The sequence below is a fragment of the Drosophila guanche genome, unplaced genomic scaffold, assembly GCF_900245975.1.
Source record: "Drosophila guanche unplaced genomic scaffold, DGUA_6, whole genome shotgun sequence".
In the NCBI taxonomy this organism is placed as follows: domain Eukaryota; kingdom Metazoa; phylum Arthropoda; class Insecta; order Diptera; family Drosophilidae; genus Drosophila; species Drosophila guanche.
The window spans coordinates 516320-532783 of record NW_022995761.1 but is presented as its reverse complement, the minus strand read 5'-3'; the positions used below and the strand labels follow the sequence as shown (position 1 = coordinate 532783).

The following is a 16464-nucleotide window of genomic DNA, read 5'->3' as shown; positions in this document are numbered from 1 at the left end:
ATTTAATTTGTTTCTTTTTTTTTTAATCATTGTTAAAGAAGGGAAGAGAACCCCAACCCCGCAGAGCCACGCGACCCAAATATACGCCATGCGTACGTACCGAACGAACGAGTTGAAATGTTGTTCCCGCCCAGTGCCGCATTATATACAAAAACAAAGGAATAAATGTACAAAAAATGTAAACAGAAAAAATATTGAATTCTTTTATTTATGTACGGAATTTAACGCTCTTGGTTACTGTGGCCTTAATGCCGGACATTTCGCCGCCATAGCGTTGTGTCTCTTTGCGTACAGCACGAACGGCGCCCTTGCGGCGGATGAGGGCCTTGCGGTATTTGCCGCGATGCTTCACGCGGGGATTGCGCAGCTCCTTCTTTCGGTGTGGCGTAAGGCCCTTGTTCTTGGCCATTTGATACGTGATGCCGCGGCGCACTGCCTCAGCTTCAGGGTCGTCGTCCCCCTCCTCGGCCTCGTCCTGGTCAGGCGCTAGATGTGCGTCATCATCCTCGTCATCGCTGCTGCCATCAGTGGCAACTTCAGCTGTCGCTGTGCCGTTCTCTTTGGCGTTGCTCTGCTCGAATCTGTTGAGGATCTGCAGCTTGGCCTTGCGCTGAGCCACATCGAGGACTGTGAAGGCATCGCCATCCTGGATGCGTTCGAGTAGCGCCTCCAGCTGGGGCTTAATGAACGTTTCATAGCGTGGCGTCAGCTGCTCACGCAACTGCTTCAGCTGCACGAGGCGCTTGACCACGGGATGCAGCTTAAAATTGATGCGTCTGGCCTTGAGCAGCAGGTAGTAAGAGACGTTTGAGCAGTAGGTGGACAGGACGTTGTGGTAGAGACTGGCGAACTGCAGGGCCGGCACCATGGGCACCTGATGGTTGCGCACGTAGTTCAGCACGGGCGTAATCAGCAGCTGGACCTCGGCCAGATGCAGCTGAAAGTCCTGGGTGAGGCCTAGGAACTCGGGCGAGTCCTTCTGCAGCAGTTGCAGTCGCTCACGCTCCGTGAGACCCGTCAGATCGGCGGTCACCTTGATGCCCTTAGATTTGGCCACATCGCCATCAGCCTCATCGTCACTGCTGGCAGCGGGCACATCGTCTAGCTGGAAGTCAGCCTCGCTGAAGCGCTTGGCCAGGCGCAGCTGAATCTTCTTGGCCTCCTCCTCCTCGGCCTTGGCCTCCTCCTCTTCCTGGGCGTTGTAGCTGCTGTAGTCGGGGTCCACGAAGTCTGTGTTGTAGTAGGTGCTGCGCTTGCTGCCCCAGTCCATGGTGTTTGGCAGGTGGCCATCGTCATCGTCGGCACCTTCGATGTCGCTGTCGCGCATCAGGTCAGCCACATTGTCATCTTCGTCCTCATCGTCATCGCTGAATGCCAGAATCTCCTGTGGTGCCGATGCGTCTTGCTTGCGCTTGTTACGCTGTTTGCGCAAGTCTTCCAGGATCTCGCGCTCGTCTTCATCATACTCCTGCTCGGAGCCGGTCAGCTCATAATCATCTGCTTCGCTGTCCATTCCTATTTAATTTATTTTAATTTAATAACACTTAACAATTTCGGCCACAGCACGTGCGCGGTAAACAAACCCAGAGCTGCTATCGATGGCGATTTTTTTCAAAGGTATCAAATTTATCGTTGCAGGGCAGATACATTGCTACAAATTGGCGCTGCCAGACTGCTACAGCGACCACTGCATTGTCGCGCTTGACAAAGCATTGTAACGAATATATGCTCTGCATTGTAAGAAGTGCAAGTAAGAAAATAACAATTACACTAAAAAATCCAAATATTGTAAAATGTAATAGATATATGAGATTACCGATAGTTGACTATTAATCGATTTACTCACTAGAATTCCGTTACTCGCCCAGCGCTGCCACCTTGTCCAACCGGCGTCCCCGCGCACATTTATATTGTGCGACGTCGTTTGCTGCTTGTGTGCATTAAGTTGGCCGAAATCGTTTAATAATACGTGAAATACAACAAATGAAGCATGGGTAAACTGACGAAAATATACAAAGCAACCAATGGCACCATTTGCTTTGCTGAGAAAAAAAGGAATGTGGTGCGCCTCGTGAAAGAATCTTTGACGCGCTTTGAAATCACCGCCATTGTTGGCGTCACACCATATAATGCACCAACTGCCTCCGTACGACAGGTAATTGCTGTGACATAAGCAAACACAATTCGCACTAACTATTGGTTCGTTTTTAGGTGGAAGCTGTAGTTGCATTACCAATCGAAGAGAGTGAAGTCGACAGCAGCGATACTGACTACGAATGCGCTCCGTTGCTGGGACGCAAATCATGCGCCTATAACAAAAAATACATTTTCTATCACAAGATCCAGGCACAGCCCGACTCATCATCCGATGATGAACCAAAGCCTGGTACGTCATTCGAAGAAGAGGCACAGTCTGTTTCGTCAGTCGAGAAACAGGCAGAGCCTGATTCATCACTCAAAAAAGAAGTGAAACGCCTGTCCGGTGAGGCTAACGTCCAGCTCGTGAAGTCCAAGCTGGATGGCTTGAACGGAGAGGCCACTGCTTCTGCCACTTTGACATACGACTACGATAGTGATGAAGACGTAGGAGAGCAGCAGGAAGAGAAATGGGACTACCGTGGTCAGGCCATCCCGAAGTGCTGTTTGGTCAGTGGACGGCATCCCCCGACATATTGTTTGTCTGTATGAATATATAAGTGTCTCTTTTCTTTTCTTTTTGTGAGCAGACGGATTTAGTGTACATGGTGGAAAGACCTAGTAATGCGGCGATGCTGGACCAAAAACTACCTCGTTTCCCCATGTGGCCCATGGAAAACGCCGACCCCGAATTTAGGTTTAAAATACTTGTAACCAATGTATGTGAAAGCAGCAGCAGTGTGATCTACGTTAATGAACTTTCCTTTCTCTCGTTTCAGGTGTATAGCCCATTTCATTTTTGGTTCCAATTCGCAGATAATCATTTCGCTTCCCATCTGGAAAATCTGCACTTGGCGCTCAAGTAAGTTGTTGTGTATCTCCCCCCAGCCCCACCAGATATATTTTTGTATTTATCTCTGTCCGCAGTGATTTTTACAATAGAGAACATATTAACAACTTGAGTGTCAACCAATACCGGATGCCAACTCCTCAATTTTTCTTACGCCCTGGCTACATTTGTGCAGCCCAATCAAATTGGGGTGGGTGGCAGCGGGTTCGCATTGTTTCCACACCGCAGGAGAATGCTTCGCATGTTTCCGTCTTCTATGTGGACTATGGCCGCCTGGAGCAGACCTCGCGCAGCGAGCTGCGCTTTCTACCACAAATTTACACCACAATGCCGGCCATGGCTATTAGGGGAGCACTCACGCATCTCCATCCGCTGGCTTTTAAGTGGCCTGCCGACGTAACTGCAAAGTTCCGTGACTTAGTTACTTCTTGGGAGAGATATGGCCAAATCATTGAAGTGGACGACCTGGAGGGTATCTACTTCATCAAAATTTACAAAAGAAAACTCTCGGACAAGTCAATGCACAGCTTTATGATTCGGAAAAAACTCGCAGGCGAAAGCGATCACTTTTGCAAGCAAAATATCCAGAAGCATTGTGGCCGCCGCATTCGCTACATTTGCGAGCGTCTCCCCTCGTGAGTACTCACTCCTTTGCGAGATCCATTTTGAAATGTTCTACTGCTGAACTCTTTCCTTCTTCTCTCCCTCGTTTAGCTTTGAAATGCTCGAAACTGGTGTGGTTGCTATAGATGGCAGCGATGAAGATTTCAATGGACTCATGTCTTTCACATCGTATTTCAGGAGATTTGAGATGCCCCCAAGCGACAAGCCACTTCGGCAGGACCTGGAAAAGGCGCTGCTAGACTGGATTGTTGACTACAAAAAAAAGGAGATGCCCAGGCGGAAACTGGAGAAGGAGGCCGCGCTCAAAGCCAAGGAGAAGAATGATCAGAAATGGCTTGTCTATAAAGAAAAACTGCAAAAGAAGCAGCTCCAACTACAGGCCATAAATTAACAGATGGACGAGGATTAGCACACAGATCATATTGCCAAAATAATGGAGAAGCCAGAGATGTGGCAGAGAAAGAAGCAGAACCAACAGAGCCTTGGGCCCTAGGGCGCCTGATATTACAAAAGGAAAATAATTCTTAAAGAAAATTAATTACAGTGTAGAAGCACTGTCCCTAAACAGAATATTATCCTTCCTAATTTTTTGTTTGTTTTTTTTTTTGCACTCTTTTTGACTATTTTTACCAGCATCCAAGAATGTTGCTCCGACTTATTTTTAATCACCCAAAAAGAAATATAAATGTGAATATATTATCTCTGATTCTCTTCCTTCTCTCTGTTTCTGTCTGTCTGTAGTTGTGTTCCGCCTGTAGTCGTGATTCCATTTTGGGCTGGTGCCCTCGTGGACACGTGTCCGTTCCGCCATTGGGCAGGTTAATTGACGTCTCGGGAGTTACAATTGCAATTTTTTGCCTCTGCTCTTTCTCTCTCTCTTTTTGGGGGGTTTCAAAAAAGAAGAATTGTAGCCGCCTGTGTCCTGGAGGATCAGTGTATAAGCATTAGCATGTCCCAGACATGTATACACCATTGCTTACCCTTTGGGTGGGATCTGATTCTAAATGTGGACTGGAATCTCACTTAAATTTTGGTTTGTTTCTAATTGCTTCTGTTTTCGCTTTGTTGCTTCATCGCTGGGTCCGGCAGCTTTTAATGGTTTGTTTTACGGAATCTGAAGGGTGGCAGGTGGAACTCCTGATGCTGCTGCTGCTGCTGGAAAACGGTGGGAGTGGGGGCAGGGATATCCAGATCATCGTAGCTGCTGCTGGACGAGATGCTCTCGCTGGCGCAGACAGGCAGGGTGCCGTCCAGGAGTCTGGGGAAGGCCTTGAACCACGGCAGAGCCTGGGAGATGCGGAGCCAGCTGTTCTTGTTGTTGGTGTTGGACACCGCATCCTCCTGGATCATTGCCACTTGCTGTGCCGGAATTGTGGTGGTTGCCTGAGATGTAGATGCCTGCGGGGCTGTGCTCATATCGGTCTCCAAGTCATCTTGCTCTTCAGATGATGTGGCTGGTGGCCCCTGGTCCTCCATCGCGGTGGGGGCCCCGCTGCTGAGCGTATAAGGGGCCAGCATGTGGCCATGGCCATGGTGACCAGATGACTCGCTCTGTAGCTCCAGCCCCTGCTGCTCCTCATCATCATCATCACCATCGCCCTCAGCCTCCTCATCGAAGCCGGCCAGGAGATTCATCTGGCTGGAGAACTTAACAGAACCCTGCCCCTGGCCATGGGATTGGCCTTGGGCTTGCTTGTGGCGGCATTGACGCCTCATGTTGTTGCAGGAGCGCGAGTTGCCGTAGTTAAGACGCTGCTTGAGCATGGCCTTCTTGGTCAGATCCGGACGCTGCAGCCGTGACATGTTGATGGCCGCCGCTGGCTCCTGCTGGCCGGAGCTGCCAGTGGAGCAGAAGTCCATCGAGCCAGCAGCGGCGGCGCCCGCGCCAGTGAATCCACCACCACAGAGACGCCGCTGCCGGCTGCTCACGATGCGCTGCAGATTCTGCTTAGACTGGGCATTGCCATAGCTGATGCGCTTGGCGGCCCGCTCCCGTCTGTCCGCTGCCGCACGCTTCGCATCGGCGGCCGCCTGCATTTTGGTGGTCAGCCGCAGATCACTGCGCAGGCTGTGGCCCGCACCGGCCTCGGCCAACTCGGCATTGCGGCGCGAGATCTCCTTCCCCAGTTCCTTGGCACGTGCCAGCGTGTCCAGGCGCTGCAGGTACTGCTGCTGCTCGACCGTTGGCGCCACTAGCTCCTGTCGACGGCGTCGCTGCATGGCCCTGGTCGTGGCGGTGGAGGTGCCAGCGTTGCACGCGATCGGGCCAGACACCAGAGGACCTGCGCCGTTTCCATTGGTCAATGGTACTGGCCCCTCCTTGATTTCCTCGATCTCGCGGAAGAGCCGCTTCAGCCTCACCTGGCGCATCTTCAGCTCGATGGTGCGATCGTTGAACTCCTGTATCCGCTCGTACTCCTCCCGCAAACGCTGCAGCTGCCCATTCCGCTTGCTGTTGTTGTACATGCGGCGGAAATACGGCGTCGACTTGATCTGGTACGACATAATGGATGCGATTGCGTTGCTGCTAACCCGCTAACTGCTGAACAAGTGTTGGTTTTGTGTCTTCCGGATTATCTTTGTTAATTGTTGTGTAAACTGCAATTGAGAATTTAGCTGCGTCCTAAAGTTTTTTTATCGGGCTTTTACTATGACGAAATTTGTTTTTTCATGTGAATGTGATTTAATACGAATTTTCCTAATGTAGCTGAACTCAAAAGCCAAGCCAAAGCCAACTAAGAAAATTCAGTTACATTACATTTACCATACTTTTTAGTCAATTTTGGAATATTTATTATTAAAGTTTAAATCAAACAAATTATCAGTTAAAAGGCATTTCGAGTAGTTTTTTCTTCTTTCGGCGGCATTCCAAGCTTACATAACACGTTAAATATTAATCAAATATAGTTTTAAGGCAACATTTTTGTATCGCATTTTCGCATCACAGATGCACGACTACATACATACGCAATTTCTTGTTTGTTCTTTTCGTTTTCTTTTCCTCATGGTATGAGACTGAGGTTATGTTGAGGCGTAGGGGAAGGGGGCGCGACATCGCAGATGCCTTGCTTACAATTATGTGAGGTTATGTTTGAGATAGTTTTCGCAGATTTCACACTGAAAACAAATATTTTCCCACATTCTAAACATACACAAAGACATTTTCCCTCCTTCGAGGGTTACAAAGACACATAACGCATTCAGTAATATAAAAAGGTTAGCTTAAAAATTTGCGGTCAAGCCTGCTCTCTCCCGCTGAGGCTTGATTAGCTTTGCCATCGTTTTCATCAGTTTGTTCTCATCTACGCCAGCGATGCGGGCAAGGCGCTTCTTGCCCCGCAGGAACACAAATGTAGGCATGCAGGTGACCTTGTATTGCTCCACCAGATCTTCGTACCTGTCCACATTGATCTTGAGTACGACCGCCTCGGCAGAGTACTTCTCGGCCAAAGACTTAACAGTCTTACTGATGTCTCTACAGGGCTTGCACCATGTGGCGTAAAAGTCCAAGACCACAACCTTATTCTCGGCAGCATCCATTTTCTTCTGAAAGTCGTTCACGCTACGGATGCAGGTCATATTTAGCACGCGACAAATTCAACAAAAACTGTATAAAGAACTTTGCAGTCTCGAGTTTAGCTCAAGCGGGTGGACGCGATGGCTTGACACTAATTTTTGGCTACTTGTGGTTCCGCGTGGTCCCCGGGGTTGCCTTTTATAGCTTCGTTCGACTAGCGGATTATGGATTATGGAATTCGCGCCAATTTTAAGCTGGAATTCGTGGAATTGCATTGTCCACTACTCCACTCTCTTTCTCTCTTACCTTCAAAATGGCGTGCAGTTGGTGTCATACGTAACTACGTAGCTTGCAACACCCAAATGCTGCACTACACAGCACTGCTGGAAATCGGGCAAAAATTTGAAAAAAATTAGTGAATAAAGTAGGCCTTGGTTTTGGAAAAGTCTAAGCTGTATGCTACATTCAGTTGTTTGCTCTAGACGGATTTCAGTCGTTAGTCGCACCTCAACCGTATAAGTTTGATTTTTTTTCCAAATTCGTAAGTCCCAAAAAAGGGGGAAAAAAAATTTAAGAAAAAAGTCGTGTTGCAAATTTTTTTTTTAGAACTTCACTAACGATGGTTCATCTGGTGCAGAGCAAGGAGGATCTCGATCAGCGGGTCCTCGAGGCCGGAGACAAGCTAATCGTGATCGACTTCTTTGCCAACTGGTGTGGGCCCTGCAAGATAATCAGCCCCAAGCTGGAGGAGCTGGCCCAGCAGTATGCCGACAGCGCCGTTGTCCTCAAGGTGAACGTGGACGACAACGAGGACATAACTATCAAGTACAACGTGACCAGCATGCCTACGTTCGTGTTTATGAAGAACGGGGCCGTAGTCGACATCTTCGCTGGCAGCAACTCCGACAAGCTGGCCAAGTCCATGGAGAAGTATGTGACCAACGTCTGCGAGTGCCAGTTGGAGTGCGACCAGCTCACCGACGAGCCGGGCCCTAGCGAGGGTGGGAGCGCTCAATCAATCAGCTCAATCGAATCGGGGACTGCCGAGGCTGAGGATGCAGCTGCCGCCGACACCACCAACGATGGCGCTATCGAGGCCATCGACCAGGAGGGTGTTCTGGAGAATTAAACAACCTTACAAAGCCTTAGCCGCAGCCCCACACCACACAAAAGCACAGCAAAGTAAGTTGTCGAAACAAACTGCAGTTCAAGGATGTAACAAAATTTGTAATTTGTAGACACCAAACAAAATCGACCATGAGGCCATCGACCAGCAAAAGGCTCCTGGAAAACGATGGCACATGAGCAGCAGAAATGGGATACGCAAACGGCATATACCATTTTGTGTGACACTAAACAGCCAGCAATGCAAAAACACAAGAAAACAATCTAAGAATCAACAACACAAACTAGAAATGGTAACGATTGGCGGCACAATCAGCCAGCCAAAGAGCCAACAACATAAATTTGAAGTTATTCTAAAACATTATTCGATGCTATCGACCAGCAAGGGCTGCCTGGTTTTCGATAGCAATCTGATCAATGGAGATACACACGCTATAAGTAATGATTAACCGACTGTCTATAGGTGCAATGACAGCCAGACGACATGAATTCCATGCGTAATTGAGCGGGGCTACCAATTACGCATGGTGCACCCCACACACTCACACACATGTGTGTTAATAACTGTTCTTAAAAACTAAACACTAATTAACTTGCAATAACCACAAATTGTTGAATTGTTAATAATGCTGACTAAACATGAACACATATGGAGTAGAATTCCGATAAATTTGTTTTTTTTTTATAATGGTTTGGTTTTTATTCTATTTAAATTAGCATTTTTATCAAAAAAAAATGGACTCGGGGCTACAGGGGGGAAGGGTGTTTGCACTACAGCCGTGGAGGGTGTGATCCTACTTCTTGGCGAAAGTAATCTTCATGGCGTGTGTGGGTGTAATCTTGAAGCCCTGGAGCGCCTCCTTTGCGGCATTGCTCTGCAGTTCGGTGGTGAACTCCACAAAGGCAATGTCGTGGCGGTTTGGCACCAGGCGAACCTCCTTGAAGCCGGGAAACTGATTGAACAACATCGACAGCATCATCTCGTTGGTCTCCTCCGGCAGATTGGTAAGGAATAGAATTTGATTTGGCGGCTGCTCCGTTTGAGTATTTGGATTCGAATTTTCAGTGGTGACCGGCTTCTTCTTCTTGTCCCTTTGGGCGAAAGCACAAATATTTGATTATGGTTTCTGCATGCGAATGGGAATTGCGGCTACTTACTTTTTGTCATCGATGCCCGGTGTCGGCTTTGGTGGCTTCACCTTCTTGGGGCGCTCCTTGAATGTACCCTTCAGCTTCGCCACTATGTCCGAGTCGCACTTGGAGTAGGCGATACGCATGGGCTTGTCGTAGAACGGGAAGCCCTGCATTGTACGCAACGCGTTGGATGCACTGCCAATCTCCTTGAATACAACAAACGCCTGGCCGCGCATTTTCAGTGTCTTCAGGGCTACAATGTCGAGAATTTGGCCGAACTGCGAGAAGATGGCATAGAGGGACTTCTTCAGCTCCTCCTTTTTGATCTTCTCGTTCAGGTTGTTTATGTAGATGGTCTGATTTGGGCGAACATCCATTTTTGTTGGAACTTTGTGCGAAATTTAATATAAAACTATATTTTTGATAAAAAAAATACAGCAGCTAAGAAAAAAATGCTCCCTTTAACAGTGTTGTGAAACAACAGCCGGCACCACGAACGCGTTGTTAGTGTGACCGCGGAACTATCGATAATATATACCGTCAAACACTCAAAAATATAACATCTCATTTTAAAAATATACCGTAATATACAGAAGTCTTAGATCAAATTTCACGATGTTGATGTTTGAAAATTGAAGGTTATTCAATATTATAATATTCACCTTTGCTCACACTTTTCTGCTAGCAAAATGAATTGCACAATTTGCTAGCAGCGATGTTTTTTTTTTAATTTAATCGCTACTTCGCTACTATACTACGCGTACAAGTTGACAAGCAAGACAAGTTGACTTGTCAAATTTGTTGGTTGACGTTTTTAGTTCAAAACTTAATTTGGAAACATTCTAAAAAAAGGAAGTCGTAAAAACTAGCTAATCTTGTATAGAATTTATTGATAAATCAGATAAAAGTACAGTTTTAGCTCTGAGACTCTTAACCAGCCAGTAATATTAAATAGAACATCAAAACGCGAACTATGATTCAAGATTACGGTTTATTTNGTGACCGTAACCGCTTGTCATCTAAGTCGTCAAACGGCGGGTTTCGTTACCTAAAAAAACGTTCCTATGACCGCGGCGCTTATGTGCAAAACTCTGCGGGGCCGCAGAAACTTAACCGCAACACCAAGCTCAAAAAGAATTGATTCACGCATGTAAATCACTTCTCCCAGTAAACACACGACAAAAATATTCTACAACAAAACAAAACGCTGGCAGTCAAGCAAAAACATAAATTGTGAAAACATTTCGACAACAAATAGTTCAACACCTTATATTCAACATGATTTAGCAGGTGAGCATAGCAAAAATTGTACATATTTAAATACTCCACTTCGACGCAATCTGCGCACCATCGCAAATGAAAACTTTCGCACTGGCGGAACAAGCTTTATCGTTTTGCAACACTTAATGTAGCCGGCAACTCAGCAGAGTGACCATTTAACAATTTGTTTATTAACATTTATTAATGGGAATAGGTATACAAATGCCATACTATACTAAGCGTACAAGTTGACAAGCAAGACAAGTTGACTTGTCAAATTTGTTGGTTGACGTTTTTAGTTCAAAACTTAATTTGGAAACATTCTAAAAAAAAGAAGTCGTAAAAACTAGCTAATCTTGTATAGAATTTATTGATAAATCAGATAAAAGTACAGTTTTAGCTCTGAGACTCTTAACCAGCCAGTAATATTAAATAGAACATCAAAACGCGAACTATGATTCAAGATTACGGTTTATTTACGGTATATTTTTAAACAGAGAAGGTATATTTTGGTATATTGTTGAAGGTTTTGCGATATCGATAATTCCGCTGTTATACTGCAACTCAGCTAAAGTTCTTGAAGTTTTATTTTTAAATATTATGCAGCGGCCGAAATCTGGAAAACGATCACAATCACAAAACGACGACACATTGAACAATAATAAAAGTCAAAGTAAAGTTCTCGTTACCCAGAAAATAAGCGACAAATCAAATCAAGAAAAAATGAAGCAAATTCATGGTAAGTTAACCGCCAAAAATGTTTAACTTAAGAAATATTAAACCAAAACTTATGTACACTTGCAGAGAAAACTCCGGATGACGGTGCTATCATCATCGCTCCACCACCTGAGCAATTTAGACTGTATGGACTTACAGGCAACGGTGGCATTACCATTCGCAACTTGGCAAACGATGTCATAAATCCGGGGTTAGAGCGCAGGCGCTCGCGCTGCTGCCATCGTTTGACCCTTATACACGACCGTTGTGGCAATTGCACTGATGACCTGTGCGAGGAGTGCGGATACTCGTGTAGCGAGTGTTCCACGTTCATTTGCCGCGCTTGCGTTACCGTATTGTGAGTAAATCCATGTGTGTTTGTGCGGCAGCGGACTAATACATTTTTTTCTCTGTGTCGTCCCTGCAGTGGAAGCGATCCCGAAGAGGCCGACGATCCGTTGTGCGAGCGCTGCCAAATGTATTTCGCTTAGGTCCGTCATCCGTGAATCGGTCCAGGTTGCTACCCCTCCACACACACTTCACACCTACACACGCATCATGTTCAAGGACCGGGGAAGATGAAACTGGGCTTCGATTCACGAACACAAACAAACATACACATAAATACATACTTCATGTAAATAAATATAAAAAACTGGTCATGGAATCCACCACAGAGCCACCACCACACTATACAAATAAACACCTTCCAAAGAATGAGTGGCACTTTCTCAGGATTGCGGACCAGGCTTTTTATAAACACTTTTGTAAAAAACGTATTTTCTGTTCTTCTATATGTTGGATTCCAAGATGGCGACTCGATACGGTACATTTGCGTGTGTGTTGAGAGTGCCGCCGTGTAGTGTTAGTGTGGTGTAGTGTAGTTATTTGGACACAAATAATTTTAAAGCTAAGCAAATGCAATCCCTGCTGCAGAACTTTTCCCAGTGGGACTGATGGTGCATCACGGGACACGCTTCTAACGTAATATTATCCACAAATGCGATTGTTTGCAGCAGCATTGAGGATACTTGCCACGTGGCTTTCTATCCTCAGCAGGAACGGGACCAATGAGGAATAAATTCCCCAGCTACATTTGTATAAGTGCGTGTAGAGCACGCAGCCAGAAGTCCCAGCTACATTTGTTTAAGTTCGTGTAGCCAATGATTTTTTAGCGCTCCAAACCGGTTTTGTCTTGATTCACACGGACACTGCAAGTAATGTATGGGTTGGTGCGCTGACTTTCTGAAGTTTTGAGTTCCATATATTATGGAAACGCCTTCGCTTCTCGACTTCGTTGCTGCCGTATTATCAACATTGTTACCAAATCCATCTTTTACAGACAACATTTTTCAGATATATATAAACACATATATATGTATTTATGCATATATGTACATATGTGTGTTTGTACATATACATATCTTTCCAATTTCTGTTCGCGCTTGAAACCTTTTGCATTTTTTTTGTTGCTTGTGAGCTCACATACCATTCAAAATGAAAACCCTCAAGACTTTATGAAGAAGCTTGCCCGTCAATATCAAAATAAATGTATTTTGTGTGACTTTATATGCTTTATATAATTTAGGATGAAAGGGGTAACGGATATAAACATCTGAATATGTATAAAAATAATGAATTACGTCAATTGACTTGGCGTTGCAAATATTTATGCCCGGTACTCGAAGAGTAAATATGGTATATTGTATTTGTGGGGAATAACGGATGCATGTAACGCACAGAAGGAAACGTTTCCGACCCCATAAAGTATATATATTCTTGATCAGCATCAATAGCCGAGTCGATAGAGCCATGTCTGTCTGTCTGTCCGTCTTGTTTGTCGGCTAGTTCTCAGATACTATTAGAGCTAGAGCCACCAAATTGTGGCTCCAGACTGCTGTGAGCTCACACTGAAACCAGTGTATTTCAAAAATGAGCCCCGCCCCGCAAAATGGCGAAAATCACCCAAACCTACAGTTTTGAAGATAAAAGAAAACTAAAAACGCCATTCCTTAGGGAATGGCCATATCTATCAGATCACCTAATTGGGATCTGATTGGATCATTATTATAGCCAGAATGAAGAAATTAATTTCCAGTGGCTAAACCCACCCTGTCCCGCAGCTTTTGTTGTTCTTTTCACATTCTCTTATTCACACTCTGCTTCTGCTTCACTCGGCCCCTGCCTCTGGCGACTTTTAACCCACCCCGTCCGGCAGCTTATATTTGTTTTTTTATACCCGGTACTCGAAGAGTAAATAGAGTATATTGTATTTGTGTGAATAACGGTTGTATGTAACGCACAGAAGGAAGCGTTTCCCACCCCATAAAGTATATATATTCTTGATCAGCATCAATCGACGAGTCGATAGAGCCATGTCTGTCTGTCCGTCTTGTGTGTCGGCTATTTCTCAGAGAATATAACATATTCTGCTTCACTCGGCCCCTGCCTCTGCCCTTCCCCTGCCAATGCCTCTTCCGACTTTTAACACACCCCGTCCCGCAGCTTATATTTGTTTTTTTGTTTGTGTGCGGGCGCTGCCTCTGCCGCGAATCTGTAGTGTGTGGGTCTAGGGAAGGGCGGCGAGCTTAAGGAGCGTGTTGGTGTGAGTAGTGATTTTGATGTAGATGACAGATGAAGAAAAAATTTAAAATTTGACAAATAACCGCTAAGGCGCAGATGTTGTACTGAGTGCCGGGTATAAAAGTTGTGACTCGTAAAAAGCGTTTCACACGTCCCTTCTCGTTTCCATTAGAGTATTCAGAGTCATGGTGTGAACAAGCATGGAGTTGTGACGGACGGGATATGGAGACATGTTTGCTGGCAAGGCGGCTGCCTTGCACATATACACACACATTAACACTTGCAAATTTCCCTCCGACTATTTTTTTGTTTTATATGTGTACATATGTACGTATAAAATTGTTTGTGATATATTAAATGAATGCATATGCAATTATTTATCATATACATACAGATTTGTACATATTTACATTCATTACATTTAGTAATAGTAATAGATCAAGAATATATATATAATAAAATATTTAAACTAATAAATAATTGCATATGCTTTCATATAATATATCACAAACAATTATCAATTATCAAAACATCAAAACGAATTTTCGTTCCATCGCTGTTCAGAAAGTCCGCGCACCAACACATCCATTTGAGCTCTAAAAAGTCACTGGCTACACGCACTTAAACGAATGTAGCTGGGACTTCTGGCTGCGTGCTCTACACGCACTAATACACATGTAGCTGGGACTTCTAGCTGCGTGTTCTACACGCACTAATACTTGTAGCTGGGACTTTGGCAGAGGCCTGGGACTCCGAGACGCACATTGAGCGGTGACGTTTCGCTTGTAGGAAGTTAAGAGTCTTCTATACTATTTGGTTAGTTTCACAGATAACGTGAGTAATTTTAAAAATTGTTTGTACGATTTAAAACTCTATCGTTAGTAAGCTTTGCCTTTCCATAGATTTGATATTGAGATATATATTTTTAGTGTACACAAAAGTAGTGCACTGAAATTTACTCTAGGGCCTTAGAGAATTATTTATGTACTTTTTTTCTTTTGAAATTTATTTTGGAATTTATTTACTTTGGAAACTTAATTTGGAGAGTGTTCGTGGTGTAACCTTCAACCTGCATAAGGACGATAGATATTTTTGTCTATATTTTGTAATATAACCACACCTGCTATAAAATGCCTCGGCAGAAGCCGGTAAGTCACAAGGGCAAGTCCCGTGAGTTTACCCCTGTCGAGGAGATGCAGCAGGACTGGGAAGAGCATCTGAAGGAGACGTCAATGAGCAGCGATGAGGACGAGAGTTCATCGGATGATGACAGCCATGGCCAACATGGAAAGACACTACGACCTAACGGTGTCCAAAGATTGATTGAAATTTCGAATCCCAACCGCTCGAACTCGCCGAATACCTGGAAAGATGAAATTTGCGACGAGCCATTGGCGGTGTCGCCGCCCAAGCCATACCGTGGACGGGAAATGCGTCGCAGTCCGAAAATAAAACAATCTGGACTGATTGAAGCCGATCTTGATCGTCTGGCCGTTGTCCGTAAAGTATGTCAGAATGCTGCCCAGCGACGTTTGGACACCAAGAAAGGTGACCGTAACCGCTTGTCATCTAAGTCGTCAAACGGCGGGTTTCGTTACCTAAAAAAACGTTCCTATGACCGCGGCGCTTATGTGCAAAACTCTGCGGGGCCGCAGAAACTTAACCGCAACACCAAGCTCAAAAAGAATTGATTCACGCATGTAAATCACTTCTCCCAGTAAACACACGACAAAAATATTCTACAACAAAACAAAACGCTGGCAGTCAAGCAAAAACATAAATTGTGAAAACACTTCGACAACAAATAGTTCAACACCTTATATTCAACATGATTTAGCAGGTGAGCATAGCAAAAATTGTACATATTTAAATACTCCACTTCGACGCAATCTGCGCACCATCGCAAATGAAAACTTTCGCACTGGCGGAACAAGCTTTATCGTTTTGCAACACTTAATGTAGCCGGCAACTCAGCAGAGTGGCCATTTAACAATTTGTTTATTAACATTTATTAATGGGAATAGGTATACAAATGCCATACTATACTAAGCGTACAAGTTGACAAGCAAGACAAGTTGACTTGTCAAATTTGTTGGTTGACGTTTTTAGTTCAAAACTTAATTTGGAAACATTCTAAAAAAAGGAAGTCGTAAAAACTAGCTAATCTTGTATAGAATTTATTGATAAATCAGATAAAAGTACAGTTTTAGCTCTGAGACTCTTAACCAGCCAGTAATATTAAATAGAACATCAAAACGCGAACTATGATTCAAGATTACGGTTTATTTACGGTATATTTTTAAACAGAGAAGGTATATTTTGGTATATTGTTGAAGGTTTTGCGATATCGATAATTCCGCTGTTATACTGCAACTCAGCTAAAGTTCTTGAAGTTTTATTTTTAAATATTATGCAGCGGCCGAAATCTGGAAAACGATCACGATCACCAAACGACGACACATTGAACAATAATAAAAGTCAAAGTAAAGTTCTCGTTACCCAGAAAATAAGCGACAAC

The 16464-nt window shown here is 44.7% G+C and overlaps 9 protein-coding genes across 11 annotated transcripts in view; 5 read left to right on the top strand and 4 right to left on the bottom strand.

Moving 5' to 3' along the window:
• Nucleotides 1-179: 179 nt before the first annotated feature.
• On the bottom strand, nucleotides 180-1599 carry LOC117590817 (something about silencing protein 10). The gene has a single exon (XM_034283785.1). It carries the CDS (start codon nucleotides 1511-1513, stop codon nucleotides 209-211), a length of 1305 nt encoding a protein of 434 aa, XP_034139676.1. The 5' UTR covers nucleotides 1514-1599; the 3' UTR covers nucleotides 180-208.
• Nucleotides 1600-1877: 278 nt separating this feature from the next.
• LOC117590885 lies at nucleotides 1878-4001 on the top strand. The gene is made up of 6 exons (XM_034283915.1): nucleotides 1878-2155; nucleotides 2212-2646; nucleotides 2727-2855; nucleotides 2916-2998; nucleotides 3064-3621; nucleotides 3701-4001. Exons 1-6 carry the CDS (start codon nucleotides 1991-1993, stop codon nucleotides 3999-4001), a joined length of 1671 nt encoding a protein of 556 aa, XP_034139806.1. The 5' UTR covers nucleotides 1878-1990.
• A 252-nt stretch (nucleotides 4002-4253) lies between these two features.
• LOC117590816 lies at nucleotides 4254-6330 on the bottom strand. Its single transcript, XM_034283784.1, has 2 exons — nucleotides 4591-6330; nucleotides 4254-4532 (listed from the first exon to the last, which is right to left on the bottom strand). The coding sequence occupies exon 1, from the start codon at nucleotides 6113-6115 to the stop codon at nucleotides 4703-4705; it is 1413 nt and encodes a 470-aa protein (XP_034139675.1). The 5' UTR covers nucleotides 6116-6330; the 3' UTR covers nucleotides 4254-4532; nucleotides 4591-4702.
• Nucleotides 6331-6379: 49 nt separating this feature from the next.
• LOC117590818 (thioredoxin-1) lies at nucleotides 6380-7311 on the bottom strand. The gene has a single exon (XM_034283786.1). The coding sequence runs from the start codon at nucleotides 7187-7189 to the stop codon at nucleotides 6833-6835; it is 357 nt and encodes a 118-aa protein (XP_034139677.1). The 5' UTR covers nucleotides 7190-7311; the 3' UTR covers nucleotides 6380-6832.
• Nucleotides 7312-7532: 221 nt separating this feature from the next.
• On the top strand, nucleotides 7533-8912 carry LOC117590847 (thioredoxin-2). Of its 2 annotated transcripts, none has more exons than XM_034283844.1 (3): nucleotides 7533-7668; nucleotides 7734-8309; nucleotides 8366-8912. In XM_034283844.1, exon 2 carries the CDS (start codon nucleotides 7747-7749, stop codon nucleotides 8254-8256), a length of 510 nt encoding a protein of 169 aa, XP_034139735.1. In that variant the 5' UTR covers nucleotides 7533-7668; nucleotides 7734-7746; the 3' UTR covers nucleotides 8257-8309; nucleotides 8366-8912. The 2 variants fall into 2 exon arrangements, with proteins under 2 accessions (XP_034139735.1, XP_034139736.1); XM_034283845.1 differs by having other exon boundaries at nucleotides 7734-8313.
• Nucleotides 8913-8933: 21 nt separating this feature from the next.
• LOC117590846 (U1 small nuclear ribonucleoprotein A) lies at nucleotides 8934-9862 on the bottom strand. Its single transcript, XM_034283843.1, has 2 exons — nucleotides 9411-9862; nucleotides 8934-9344 (listed from the first exon to the last, which is right to left on the bottom strand). The coding sequence occupies exons 1-2, from the start codon at nucleotides 9761-9763 to the stop codon at nucleotides 9047-9049; spliced, it is 651 nt and encodes a 216-aa protein (XP_034139734.1). The 5' UTR covers nucleotides 9764-9862; the 3' UTR covers nucleotides 8934-9046.
• A 1357-nt stretch (nucleotides 9863-11219) lies between these two features.
• Nucleotides 11220-16464, top strand: part of LOC117590830 — a 6451-nt gene continuing 1206 nt past the window's right edge. The window contains exons 1-3 of one of the 2 annotated variants that reach the window (XM_034283807.1): nucleotides 11220-11385; nucleotides 11451-11721; nucleotides 11791-11861. In XM_034283807.1, the coding sequence (XP_034139698.1) occupies nucleotides 11247-11385; nucleotides 11451-11721; nucleotides 11791-11854 (474 nt within the window). In that variant the 5' untranslated portion in view covers nucleotides 11220-11246 and the 3' untranslated portion in view covers nucleotides 11855-11861. Of the gene's footprint in view, nucleotides 11386-11450; nucleotides 11722-11790; nucleotides 12143-16464 lie in introns of those variants that run through there. The other variant, XM_034283806.1, reaches the window with a different exon arrangement.
• Nucleotides 14903-16464, top strand: LOC117590829. Its single transcript, XM_034283803.1, has 2 exons — nucleotides 14903-15786; nucleotides 16363-16464. The coding sequence occupies exon 1, from the start codon at nucleotides 15077-15079 to the stop codon at nucleotides 15635-15637; it is 561 nt and encodes a 186-aa protein (XP_034139694.1). The 5' UTR covers nucleotides 14903-15076; the 3' UTR covers nucleotides 15638-15786; nucleotides 16363-16464.
• LOC117590821 (carboxypeptidase D) overlaps nucleotides 16300-16464 on the top strand; it is a 37320-nt gene continuing 37155 nt past the window's right edge. Inside the window, exon 1 of the mRNA XM_034283788.1 lies at nucleotides 16300-16464. Coding sequence (XP_034139679.1) covers nucleotides 16357-16464 — 108 coding nt within the window. The 5' untranslated portion in view covers nucleotides 16300-16356.

Excerpts from the sequence above, each read along its gene's own strand:
- LOC117590829 (XM_034283803.1), top strand. The coding sequence starts at position 15,077 with ATGCCTCGGCAGAAGCCGGTAAGTCACAAGGGCAAGTCCCGTGAGTTT.
- LOC117590847 (XM_034283844.1), top strand. The coding sequence starts at position 7,747 with ATGGTTCATCTGGTGCAGAGCAAGGAGGATCTCGATCAGCGGGTCCTC.
- LOC117590816 (XM_034283784.1), bottom strand. The coding sequence starts at position 6,115 with ATGTCGTACCAGATCAAGTCGACGCCGTATTTCCGCCGCATGTACAAC.
- LOC117590846 (XM_034283843.1), bottom strand. The coding sequence starts at position 9,763 with ATGGATGTTCGCCCAAATCAGACCATCTACATAAACAACCTGAACGAG. Across the intron at positions 9,345-9,410 it reads CCGGGCATCGATGACAAAAA|GGACAAGAAGAAGAAGCCGG; the intron begins GTAAGTAGCCGC and ends TTTCGCCCAAAG.
- LOC117590818 (XM_034283786.1), bottom strand. The coding sequence starts at position 7,189 with ATGACCTGCATCCGTAGCGTGAACGACTTTCAGAAGAAAATGGATGCT.
- LOC117590817 (XM_034283785.1), bottom strand. The coding sequence starts at position 1,513 with ATGGACAGCGAAGCAGATGATTATGAGCTGACCGGCTCCGAGCAGGAG.
- LOC117590885 (XM_034283915.1), top strand. The coding sequence starts at position 1,991 with ATGGGTAAACTGACGAAAATATACAAAGCAACCAATGGCACCATTTGC. Across the intron at positions 2,999-3,063 it reads AATCTGCACTTGGCGCTCAA|TGATTTTTACAATAGAGAAC; the intron begins GTAAGTTGTTGT and ends CTCTGTCCGCAG. Across the intron at positions 3,622-3,700 it reads ATTTGCGAGCGTCTCCCCTC|CTTTGAAATGCTCGAAACTG; the intron begins GTGAGTACTCAC and ends TCCCTCGTTTAG.